This window comes from Hyla sarda, chromosome 1, assembly GCF_029499605.1.
Source record: "Hyla sarda isolate aHylSar1 chromosome 1, aHylSar1.hap1, whole genome shotgun sequence".
Classification (NCBI taxonomy): domain Eukaryota; kingdom Metazoa; phylum Chordata; class Amphibia; order Anura; family Hylidae; genus Hyla; species Hyla sarda.
This window is the reverse complement of record NC_079189.1, coordinates 412,115,017-412,128,675: the sequence shown is the minus strand read 5'-3', so window position 1 is coordinate 412,128,675 and position 13,659 is coordinate 412,115,017. Positions and strand designations below refer to the sequence as shown.

At 40.5% G+C, this 13,659-nt stretch overlaps 1 protein-coding gene across 1 annotated transcript in view; it reads right to left on the bottom strand.

The window, feature by feature from the left end:
- The window catches only part of MED13L (mediator complex subunit 13L), a 154,533-nt gene that overhangs the window by 31,897 nt on the left and 108,977 nt on the right, over window positions 1–13,659 (bottom strand). The window contains 8 exon segments of the mRNA XM_056518010.1: window positions 6–831; window positions 940–1,145; window positions 2,448–2,668; window positions 3,071–3,170; window positions 6,449–6,558; window positions 6,751–6,853; window positions 9,023–9,245; window positions 9,552–10,277. Coding sequence (XP_056373985.1) covers window positions 6–831; window positions 940–1,145; window positions 2,448–2,668; window positions 3,071–3,170; window positions 6,449–6,558; window positions 6,751–6,853; window positions 9,023–9,245; window positions 9,552–10,277 — 2,515 coding nt within the window.

Here is a 13,659-nt window from a genome sequence, read left to right as displayed (position 1 = left end):
AGTGCATTTAAGCATTCTGGCCAAGCATCTGAACTCTCTACCCTTACTTTGTCCAAGTTAGTATTGGGTCCTTCCAAAAAATACTCAGATTTGTTGCAGGAAAGGTCCCAGCTTCCTCCAGTATTGGTGAAAGGCCTAGTGCATTGACTCTGCAAAAGCAAAAGAAGGGCAGGTGGGGGAGGGTCCTCACTTCTCCTTGCTGCCTCTCTCATGTTCAGTCTTCTCTCTACTGCCTGCCCAATGTAAGAGGATCTGCCAAATATGTCCATTTCATCCTCTATAAACAGGCCCGAGTGATACCCAAGTTTACGGTTGACAATGGCACTGAAGCCACAGGTGCAACGATACTGGTCTTCATTTGACGAGTCTGGGATGTAGAGGCCTACGTCAGATCCTTTGATGTTCAGATTGCAGGCACATATGCAACAGCTATCAAAGTTTCTGTCTTTAAAAATGTTTAGAACTGAGTCAGACAGAAGTAAAGTAACATAAAGGCTGTGGGCCTCAGGAGCTGGATGACTGCTGGCTGGCTCAACAGAACTCAATGGCCTTGTTGTAGATGGAGTAGAAGCTGGAGAACAGAGGTCTGTGCTATCATACTTCACTGAACCTTGGCCACTGGCTCCTCCAGCACCTTTTGGAGTTCTAGGAGTTCTTGGTGTGCGGGGAGTAGGAACAGAAAACCTGGGAGTAGCTGGAGAAGGCAAGACGCCACCAGTTCCCCCATTGCTGGGTGGAGCTGTGCTGCAAGGAGCAAGAGGGGTGTTGGTCTGTGGAGTGTTGAGCTGCAGGTAATCTTGGTCTGTCAAACTCCCTTCACTTGGCACATTCCTATAAATGGTAGTGGGAAAAGGGATATATTATGTAGGAGATTTATACTTTCAAAGGATGCACAATAAAATGATTGCAAATTGCCAAGTTACTGGTCAATATACTCACATATACCCATCTCTGTTAAAAGGTGCAGCAGGTGGTAAAGGAAGGTGTTGAATTTTCGGAGGGGCAGCCCAGGAAGGTCGATATATGCAGGCGTCTGGTATTTTTAAGGACAGCAGGCACTGACTGGGCAATGATTTAAGTGGTGCAAACATTGAGGTACCCAGAAAGGGTTGATAGGAAGGGACTCTGTACACATAGGAAAAGTCCTTTTTAAAAAAAAAAAAAAAAAAAATCACTATTACTAAATGAACAACATAAAGACTGTTTATTTTAGAAACAATAACAATGCTAAACAGACATATATATACATACATACATACACACACAAACACACAGTTCTATATACACACACGCAAATTCTTGTATATTTTATAATTACAATCTGATACAAAAAGGTAAAAGCTTTTCATATTCTGTACAGCCAAGTTTCCCACCTTAAAGGGTACCTCTCATCAAAAAAAAAAAAACTTTTGATATATTATAGATTAATGTATGCAGAATAACTTTACAATTGCATGTTATTAAAAAATATGCTTCTTTCTATTTAATTTTCCACTTTGAAGAAATGACCACTAGGGGTCTCCCTACCAGTCCTGGCAGCAAGCATTTCAGACTCATGCTGGAGTCCTAAACACTACGAGCTGCCAGTCTGCTTTGTTCACAAAGGAGAACACTCAGAGCTGCCAGCCTGCTTTGTTCACAGCCTGTTTGGCTGTGAACAAAGCAGGCTGGCAGCTCTGAGTGTTTAGGACTCCAGCATGAGTCAGAAATGCTTGCTGACAGGACTGATCGGGAAAAATACAATAGAAAGAAGCATATTTTTCATTAACATGCTATTGGAAAGTTATTCAACATTCATTAATCTAAAATATATCAAAAGTTTATTTGATGAGAGGTACCCTTTAACATAAGAGCTCTGGCAGGTGTCAAGCTAATTTCTTTTGAACAGCTTAAATGTTTTGTAATGTTGCTATCTATGTCCAACACAACTAGGCAGATTTATTAAGTAATAATCCACATGGGAGCTATAAAAGCAACCATATTAAGTGTTGCTAGGAGTTAAATAATCACTAAAGTACAATTTAACGTCTAGACAAAAGACAACAACATGATCCACAACACAGAAAATACAAGCAGAAATTTGTATTTTAGAAAATTTTAAGATTTCCAACTCTCTCTCTCATATATATATATATATATATATATATATATACACACATATATATATACACACATATATATATATATATATATATATATATATATATACATACATATACATACACATACATACACATACACACATATACATACACACATATACATACACACATATACATACACACATATACATACACACATATACATACACACATATACATACACACATACGAAAAACTAATCAAATTCCAAAAATCCAATGTTTAACTATGCAGTATTGTTTCTAGGACACAACCACCCCCCCCCCCCCCATATCACCAATTTTCGTATGTAAAAGAAATGCACACCTTAATCTCCTCAGGCTTGGGACTGCATAGGCCTTCCTCAATTTCCATTTTGAACTCTACATGTTGCATGGAGGCCAAATTGACCATTGGACTTTCCATCATACCAAGAGTTGTTGCCGTGTCTGAGCCCATGGTATCCTTGTACATCATGATTGGGGAAAAGGCTGGATGCTGCTCCAGGGAAGGTGGGGTTGGAAACATCCTCTGCAGATCAGCTGTTGCTGGAGGAAATAAAATTAATATGTATGCGGGTTTAGCACCATGTTTGCAAATGTGGACCCTGCAACTCATTTGGGTCTATTCTAGAGGTCTGAATGAGGCAACAAGGTACCAACATTGAATGTAATGCCATCAATTTGCCACAGCCAACACACAATGAAAAACACAAGCAGGCTATACCACAGCAAGTTAAACATATATAAATAGCCGCCTGTAAGGTTGTAATGTCATACAGTAATCCCAAACAAAAGGCTCAGCCTCCCTTGTTTGGCTTTAAAAGACAATACATAGCATTAATTGTTACACCTGCAGTTGGACTGCACAAAAAGGTTTTATGAGCCCCAAGAGCTATACACTAGACTTTACATTCTGCAAACCTGCCGTGTGTGAATAGTCATACTCACTTGGTAGGTATGGAACTGTTGCTCTACCATCTTTGCCAACATTCCGTTCTTCTGACCCACCCAAGGGAACTTTCATTGCACGAGTGCCTGGTGATCCAGCCTAAGAAAAAATAAAAAGTGCTTAAAAATAAAAAATAAAATCACTGCCTAAAATAGTAAAATCACTTGAGTGGGAAGAGATCCTTAACTGCACTTGAGTGTAATGTAATAACTTAAAGGACATCTGCAGCGCTGGTACTAAAAAGTTTACGTCATCTGATGGCTCTTTGAAAGACCTTTCTAACGATACCTCATTTGTCCAAATCGGTCCAGCTATTCTCCGGTAATTGCTGCCCTAAGTGGTAAGCAGCCATGTCATAGAGACTACATTTCCCATAACTCCCTACGCCTGCTTCCTGTAAGCCGCTGCCCTCCCCCCAAGGAAATTATAATAAAGTGACACCCACAACTCCTTCTCTTGTGGCTCTCCCCTGTCCAATAGGAGAGCAGGCTGCAGCACATACTAGCTATGAGAGCGCACTGCTGTAATGTACAGTGTATGGTAAAACACAAACAATCCCTATAAAGCAATGTGGTGTGTAATTTAGTGTAACACTACAACTCCCAGCATGCCCAGACAGCAATGCGCCGTCAGGTCATGCTGGGAGTTGCAGCGGTGCCTCCAGCTGTTGCAAGACAACAACTCCCAGCATGCTCAGACAGCTGAAGGCTGTCTGGGCATGCTGGGTGTTGTAGTTTGGCAACAGCTGGAGGCACATTGGTTGGGAAATACTGCTCTACAGGTATTTACTAAATGGCTTCAAGAATATCCCTGTTAGTTACTGCAGCGGAACTAGCAGGGATATAATTGGCCTGCTAAAGTCACATGTCCGGTCCCGGCTCTGTGGTGAGTGCGCAGGCATGGACGGAAGACTGATTGGCCAGGGGTGTTTGCACAGCCCAGCGAATCGCAGCTGTGTAAACGAAGATGCCATGAATATGTAAACTGTGGGAGTGACCCACAGGAGGCTAGGGGGGCCGGCAGACAGCGGGGAGGATGATTACAAAGGGGACGTTTCGTTACCAAAATGGCCGTGGCAAGCAGAATGAATAGGGGACGAAATTCATCATTGAGAAATCCAGGCTGTACTTCAGGATTTCGGAAACTCGAGGATGCGTGCATATCACTGAGCGGAGGTAATTAACAATGTTCTATAATTCAGGATTATCTTTTAAATAGTCCAAGAAACTTTTGCTCTGGAGTTATCCTTTAATAATATACTCCTGCATAGGATGTACCGTTATGTCCTAACTGCTCTGCTCTTACCATAACAGGACATAATAGCAATTGTTAAATATAAACAAAAATTTGATGTAATAGAGTTCTCTTGCCATTTATATATTTAAAAAAAAAAAATAAAAAATCAAGCTTTTTCCTTTAAAAAAAAATTAAAAAATATATATTTTATTTATTTATATATATATATGCCCCAAATTCTGTTAAACAAAAAAAAATGGCTACTCCGGTATCTGTCCCCTGGCAATCCCCCATATATGCTCTGGTCAGCATCCGGCTTCTCTAGACAGTCAGTCATGCATTGTACTCATGGCATCAGAGCTTCAATCACTAAGTGGTGAGGGCAGCCGTACAAAGTGTGACTGCTGGGGCCAGGGCACTGACCGGAGATAATACGAGGGATCGTCGGTGGATTGGAAGAGTGAGTGTCGATTGCTTTGTTGTCTAGCAGGTTTTTTGTCCGTTTACCCCTTAAGTACACAAGGATTCTCATTTTTTACACTTTTTTTCCTCCTCTTATTTGAAGGCTATGCTCAGTAGCTCAGTGATGCTGGTGTGAACGAGGCCTTAGAGCTATAACTCTAATAATTTTCCATGTACAGACTCATCTAGGGGATTGTTTTATGCGCAACCAGTTATAGTTTGTAATGACATTACTCACTTACCACAAAATCTAAGGTGAAAGAAAAAATTACTTGGGCACAAAATAGGGGAACAAAAAAGAATAAATTACGCACTGGTCCGTCCTCATTTATCAAACTGAAAGACTGGAGAGATTTTCCAACAGCAGCCAATCACAGCTCAGCTTTCATATTAACAAGCTCTAGTAAAGTAAAAGCTGAGCTTTGGCTGCTGTGGGAAAATGTCTCCAGTTTTGTTACATTTATGCTATTGTTATTTTTTAATAGTTTGGAGACATTTCCACACCTGGTGATCCCACAGTTTTTAAAAACTATTTTATGTGAAAATGGGAGAGATTCAAACTTTTATGCACGTGGCCCCGTCTACTTACCTGTGTTTGGCGTGCTCCAGCTCCTACCTTCCTGGACAAGCACAATTGACGGTCTGTTCAGCCAATCATCTACTGTGGCGGGACATCCTCTAAACCCCCCCCCCAAACATCGGCCCGATCAACAACATCTGGTATTAGCTGTAGGTCCGCGCTGCTGACATTAATTATGAAGCATGCTTAGCTCCTGAGCGCACTTCATACAACGGGAGCAGGCATACAACTAAGTTCTTAAAGTTCAAAAATAAAATTATTAAAAGCTAGATAACACATCTTTAAATGGGCACTGTCAGATACAAAAACTTTTGATATGTTGTAAAGCATGTATAACCAATAGGTTTTGCAGTTGCTTTCATTAGAAAATTTTCAGTATTTCATACTGAAAAAGCCAGTCAGTCAAACAACTGCGCCGTTAACAGTGTATGGTTCAAAGAAGAAAAGTTCAAAAAATGCAAATTTTTGGTCACTTTGTATACTCTTAATAAAAATGTATCAAAAAAGATCAAAAAGTCCCAAGAAAACAAAAATGGTACCAATAAAAATTACAGATCGTGGTGCAAAAAATGAGCCACCAAACATCCCCGTATACAAAAAATAAATAAAAAAGTTATATGGGTCGGAAGAGGACATTATTAAACGTACTAATTTTCAAGCAAAAAGTTATAATTTTTTTAACAGAAGTAACATAAAATCAAACCTATATAAGTTGGGTATCATTTTAATTGTATGAACTGACAGAATAAAGATAAGGTGTCATTTTTACTAAAAAAAAAATAAAAAAATAAGTGCACTGTATAGGATCTGAAGCCCTCAAAATTTACAAAATGCCAGGGTTTGTTTTTTTCAATTTTGTCCCACAAATATACATTTTTCTGGTTTCACCTTAGATTTTGTGGAAGTAAATTATGTCATTACAAAGTAAAATTGATGAAGCAAAAAACAAGCCCTCGTATGGGTCTGTAGGTGGAAAATGAAAAAACCTGTGGTCCTTAAGGGGTTAAGGGTCTCTTGTATTGGAAACATTTTGAAGACAACACACCTTCACAATACAAATGCATGTGGCGGCCAAAATATTAAAGGCTTTAAGACATACCAGGTCCTCATCTTCAGAATTATCAAATATGTTGTCCAGGTCATTGAGGGAAGGAGCCAGATCAGTGACCTGTGTGAGGCTAGCTGCCACCCCGCGGTCCTGCCGTGGGTCTGTAAGGCAATTGCCAAAGAAGACATTTTATAGTAGCTATTTTAAAATGGCAATAAAAAAAATGACATCACATGCTATATAATACAATGAAAGAGAATGCAGGATAAAGATATAGACTGATGCCAAGTCTTCCCAGCTAAGCACAAACCCACCAACTGATTTAAAAAGAAATAAAGTAACAGAATATCTACCTGACTTTGATGTGGGGCTAAAAATGGACATGGCATCTTTCCCATCAGGCACTGGTGCTGGATGTTCTGTAGGAGATGCATCTTTCTCATACCCATCATCAGACTGCAAACACATAACATGATTACCGATATTAGAAAATGTTATCAAACCAAAACCAAAGAAACTATGGCAGAAAAATACCATCCACCCAAATCCAATTTGCAAAGTTCTTTATCTGTAAATGAAGACTTTACATATCTGATGATGTACAGAATAGGTTTGCAACAAATGATCTTAGAATTTATTCATCATGGAACCTCTCGAAAAGTTAAAGAATTTTTAAATAATTTGGCCTCTTTGGTGGCATTTAAATAGAAGTTAGGCTTGGTTTTCAGTCCATGTCAAATACATTTATTAAGGGCCCTACTACACAAGACAACTATTAGCTAAGTAGTAAGATACTGCTCTGTGTAATAGGCCAAGTGATCAGCAGATCCCACTGTCTTCACAGGTCAAAGAAAAGAAATAATGATAATAGTTAGGTCCAACAATCATTTCTGCTGCCCTGCGTACAATCGTTGTACAGTGTAAAGGCTCATTAACCAAGCACCATTGTAAAAGATTGGTGCTCATTAAGGCAATGAGGAGCGGTCTTAAAAGGTCCTAGGCATTATAATGCTAAGCACAATGTATAGAGCATAGAGTCAATGCAGGTGCTTATCTGCAGTATAAGGCTTAGAAAACACACAGACAATTCCATTAAGGATTCTTCATTGCAGGATTTAAATGGGCACTGTCAGATTCAAAAACTTGTATATGTTGTCCACCTTGGCAAAACATTAACCTTTCTAATATACTTCATAAGAAAAATGTATTAACTTCCTTTTTAAAAACATCATGGTTTTATCCAAGCTGAAGCACAGACCTGGACAATGTCCAGTAAGTGAGGGTGGGCTAAACTCCTCTGTGCTGTCTCCTGTCTGATAGCACTCCCCTGTGCTCTCTCCTGTCTGATAGCACTCCTCTGGGCTCTCTCCTGTCTGATAGCACTCCCCTGTGCTCTCTCCTGTCTGATACCAGTCCTCTGTGAGCACGGAGGAGTGCTATCAGACAGGAGAGAGCACAGAGGAGTGCTATCAGACAGGAGCGAGCAAAGAGGAGTGTTATCAGACAGGAGCAAGCCCAGAGGAGTGCTATCAGACAGGAGAGAGCACAGAGGAGTCCTATTGGACAGGAGAGAGCACAGAGGAGTCCTATTGGACAGGAGAGAGCAGAGAGGAGTCCTATTGGACAGGAGAGAGCAGAGAGGAGTCCTATTGGACAGGAGAGAGCACAGAGGAGTCCTATCGGACAGGAGAGAGCACAGAGGAGTCCTATCAGACAGGAGAGAGCACAGAGGAGTGCTAGCCCACCCTCACTTACTGGACTTTGTCCATGCCTGTGCTTCAGCTTGGACAAAGCCATGATTTCTATAAAAAGGAAAAATTCTTATAAAGTATATTAGAAAGTTTTATGTTTTGCCAAGGCAGACAACATATAAAAAGTTTTTGCATCTGACAGTGTCTATTTAAGTTCTCTTGTCCATTAATAATAAAATAAAAATAAAAAAAGTTATCCAGCTTTTTAACTTTTTTAATTAGCATTTTTTCTAAATGGACCAAAATTCTGTAAAATAACAAAAGCAATGGTTACTCACGAGCTCTGGTTAGTGGCCGGCTTCTCTTGATGACAAACAACATGTGATCACTGCAGTCAATCAATGGCTTCATCAGTCATGCTTCATATTCATGGCATCATGGCTTCAATCATTAAGCGGTGATGGCAGCTGTACAAAATGTGCGACTGCTAAGGCCACCGATTGTCTGCAGTGGTCAATTGTCAAGAGAGACCAGGACACTGACCAAAGCATATATGAGGGATCGCCGCTGAATCGGGAAAGTGAGCGTCATTTGCTTTACTGTTTGGCAGCATTGTGGGCCATTTCATGCATGCATATAAAAAACACATACTGGTGTACAGTATTCACTGAAATTTTACATCAACTTGTCAAAGATTTTGGGCCCCACCAGAGCTGGCTGGACTGGGTGGCTCTTAGAAACAACAGTTTCTCCCCCATGACTCTTGGCAAATAACCTGAATACAGCACATGCTGTTTTCAAAGTTATTTTTCAACATTATGCTGCATTGACCAAAACATACTTCTAACAAGTTTCCTTTAAATAGTGTGTGTTTGATGTATCATCCCTACAGTAACCACATATTTACTACAGTTATTTAAATAAAATACAATACCTTCTGCTTCCGAGAAAGTTCCCGTTCTGCTCCAATCTTGCATTTTTTGTTTGTGTTGGTGAAACTGTACTTGATATCTCCATCCTCAAAAGTGTAAGGATCAGTTGAGTCCCCAAAGCCTTCACATAGAAGTAGGGGTAGCTGGTCCACATAGCTAAGGTCTGATGCAACCGGGCGCTTCTCATCCAAGACTTTAAAGCGTTTGTTGGGCTGAGAAAGAAGCCTGATGTGGTGGAATAAAAGGGTCAATAGAAAACTCATACATTCAACTTGTGTTAATTTATTCACATTTCATATCTGCTTTGCCTCAATGTGTGAAAGAGTCAAAAATCATCATACAGTACTGAAAGTACAAACTAAGGCTCCTTTCAGGCTAAGACTTGGAGTATCTCCCGCTGTATACCTTCAATGGAGGGCTGCAACACACTGCCTACATACAAATAGTGGGATATCCTGGCCATATGCCCCCTACTGTAAACCATATACCGAGCGGACTGTATTTAATGAGAAGCCTACACCATGGTCTTACCTTTTAAGTGCAGTGCTCTCAGATCCCACATCTTGCTTAGTCTCGTACCACTCGCTTGTGATTTCTGGTGGACGAAAGTCTTGACTGCCAACAGCTGGGAGTTTGTAACCATGCCAGCTGTCCTCCGTATCCCGATTCTGGGGTAAACCAGCACAGTACAAACTGGTCTCACTCATTTCCGTCATAAGAGGCAGGCCAAGATTAGCCGCCATTATCGTCCTGTCATCAAGTGGTTGCATTTCCAAACCATTAGGATAAAGATTTGAGACTGCCACTTCTTGATCAGGAATTTCAACTTCTTGTTGCGGAGGCTGTGGGCTAAGAGTAGGGGGCATTGGGGAGGCAGGTGAATGTGGGGAGTCTACAGGAGGTACTGGCAATAGTTGATCTAGTTCCCCTGTAGATGCAATGTTGGAGAATTGTCTGTTTGTTGTAGTGGAGGTGGTTGTTCCAGCTGCAGGCTCTGTTCCTTGGCGTTGCTGCACAGTTTGTTCCTGTGTCATGCATTGTTCACTCTGGGATGGAGATGGTCGATGATGGAATGGAGTTGTTGCCTTTTTCTGCAGTTTATCTGCCTTTTCTTGGCGATCATTAGGTTTGTGCTTGGAAGATGCAGAAGGCTGTAAGGAAGAGTTGCTGGAAGAAGGGTTTCCACCCATGCAAACCTGGGAAACAGAGGGCGGACGAGTTGCATTTTGTGCACCACGCTGCTTGGACAACTTGTGTCTGGAGAAAGATGGATGAATGACACTTTTAAATAAGATCATTTCTATTGAACATTTTCCATACAATTAAATATAAACACTACCCAGCAACCCATCTATATAATAGCTGGCCCAGGGACCCCACACAGAATAAAACTTCTGAGATGCCTTACATTTAATATATACTTATCCTATCAGCCAGTTCAAAAAAAAAGTGGGCGGCGTCGGGGCAAATAAAAAATTGCACATTACGTTTTCGCAAAGTAGAGAAGCCTAAAAAACCCACCCACCTCCAGTCGCACCGGTTCCGCACTACACCCAATTAGCCCAAGGAGACAACATTTCTGTTCGAAAGGTACAGACATACCAAACACCAGATGTATTTTATTCAGTACAACCCGCCAAAATAGAACAAGGGGACAATCCCACATTATATGACATAAATGCGCACCTAAGGCAGAAGGTGTCAAGGTATAACCCAATTCTATAAAGGAGCACAGGGGGTTTTAAACACTATGCAGCAAGAGAAATAGTGACACTACAAGCTTAAGGTAAACAGAGCAAAGGGGTGTAAGACAAGGCGGTTTCCCACTCTGCCTCTGTTAAACCTCCCAGGTCTGTCACCCATTTCACTATAAGTCAGGCTATAACCCTAGAGGTAGTTGAAGTGACCATCTCTTCAAGAGGGGGAGTTGACCAAATAATCATGGATCTCAACCTGCCCACCTTCGCAAGATGGAGATAATTTACATTTTTTACATTAAAAGTTGACATATCGTAAAACAAATGGTTACTGCTTTTTCATTTTGATATATAAATGTATCTATTATAAGATAATACCTGCTAACACTATAATATTTAGCTAAAGTGTTCCAGTAATTTAAAAAAAAAAAAAAAAAAAAAAAAAGACTTTACATGCCAAAAAATTATATAATTGAACTTGGTAAAGGATAGGGATTCTCAGGCGCTGACAGGAACAAGGAGGCTTCAGGTAGGTAGGTTCAGGTATAAAAAGCTTTATTCAGCCAAGATACAACGCGTTTCACTGCGCAAGTGCAGCTTCCTCAGGCATGGCAATCACAGATACAAGCAGGGTTATATACCCAAAGTATTTAACCCTTTACATACAAGTTAAATACAAAAATATTTTTACAAAATTACAATAAAAAGTATATCAATACAATCAACAACAAATAAAGGGCAAACAACAAGGATACAAATATATATATATATATATATATACAAATATATATATATATATATATATATATATATATATATATATATATATAGATAGATATAGATCATATAAAAAATATATATTAAAAAATACATATATAGATATACATAATTGTAGGAGAGAGTTGCCCCAGATTTTATAGAGCACCCGGCGCCTACCAAACACACACTAATGTGAACATACACTGACACAAACCAGATATATCTAATATATCATGCCGCACAGTCTGTGGAGACAACCAATAATTTAAATTTAATACATATAAATACTAGGAGTTCTTTTACCGAACGTTTTCAACAATTTCGTTCAGTTCTGACAGAATTAATGTGGCCAATTTATAAATCCAAAAGGATTCCCTGTTAATTAAATGTTGATATCTATTTGGTATATTGCTAGGTATATTTTCAATAATTTGTAAACTAAGGTGTTCCACTAATTTATCATGAGAAATAAAGAAATGTCTCAACAGACTGTGTTTCTCATACTAAATCTGTTGAGACATTTCTTTATTTCTCATGATAAATTAGTGGAACACCTTAGTTTACAAATTATTGAAAATATACCTAGCAATATACCAAATAGATATCAACATTTAATTAACAGGGAATCCTTTTGGATTTATAAATTGGCCACATTAATTCTGTCAGAACTGAACGAAATTGTTGAAAAGTCTCCTTGTTCCTGTCAGCGCCTGTGAATCCCTATCCTTTACCAAGTTCACTGGTTCCTACAAGCTTTTATGGGAAGGCTGCAGACGAACACAATATCCTTTGCTTCCACACATGCTGACCATTGTTGTGTATGTCGGTACACAACCGGAGCAGGTAAGAGACCATCTGTACCCCCGTCCCTGTCCGGCATTAGAACGTGTGATCCTCCACAGGGAGCGTCTCTGCTTTGTATTTTTTATTTATTTATATCAGTCGGAGTCTCAGTGGGGAGACACTGACTGATCATTAAAATGAACAGGTAGAAACACACGGCTGTGCTTTTCACTCCCCCTGCTCACTAAGATCTCTGTTCAGTTGCACTAGACCAGTGTTTCCCAACCAGGGTGCCTCCAGCTATTGCAAAACTACCACTCCCAGCGCGCCTGGACAGCCTTTGACTGTCCGGGCATAATGGGAGTTGCAAAACTACAACAGCTGGAGGCACTCTGGTTGGAGAACACTGCACTAGACAGAATCCAAAACTTATAATGGAACCTGGCTAGTGCATCTGGATGGATATCGTATTGAATAAGAGTGAATATTTGCTTCTGGGTAGGAAAATATGCAGTGGCACGTGTGACCGTACCCTTTCAGAATATTTACAGCTGCCAGGTTATTTTTTGACGTACAGCCCATCATTGAAAAGGAGCATTCAAGGAAACTGTGTATAGAAGTGCATTCCAGGAAGGACAAGTGACGGAGAGTCGGACAGATTGGACCTGGATGAGGTGACATTCCACCCAAAAAGAAATGACAAGTGCAAAAAGAATGACAAGGAGGTTCTCCAGGTTTTGGGTGCAGGAAAGCGCTCTGAAGAGAAAGTTGTCCAAGTATAGCACATCACTGACACCCTCTTAAGGTGGAGGATGGTCATGCTGCTGGCAGGATTATAGTGAAACCTCGGGAAGCAGTCAGCAGTCCAAAACCACGAACTGGAAAGGCCCGCAGTTCCGGTCCCCGCAAAGCGGCAAAATCACTGGCAAGCAAGAGCAAGCACAACACAGTAAGCACCCCTACTGCCTTCTAGAGGAAGGGAGTAACATGATGGTTGGAAAACCAAAACCGAATCCTGCACAAAGACCACCAGGACACCCCCTGTGCTAGCACTTCCCCTACAGAAGGGGGCAGTGTGATGGTGGAACAGCCATAACAGGAAACATGCAAAGACGACCAGTACGCCACCCAAGTTAACGCGATGACTAGGACATCAATAGCTACACCAAGATGAGCAGAACCACCTGAGTGCAATGGCTGGAATAGTAATAACAGGTACTATTTAAAAAACACCTTTACCCAGGAGGTCGGATGAGGGAGGACGATGGCTACAATAGCAAGAAAAGGAACCCTTACAGATCCCTATTACTCCCTCTATGAAAGCAAGGGTGTGCTGACTGAAATAGCCTGAGCAGGCATCATCCTAAGACCCACATTACGCCTCCTATAGAAAAAGGCAA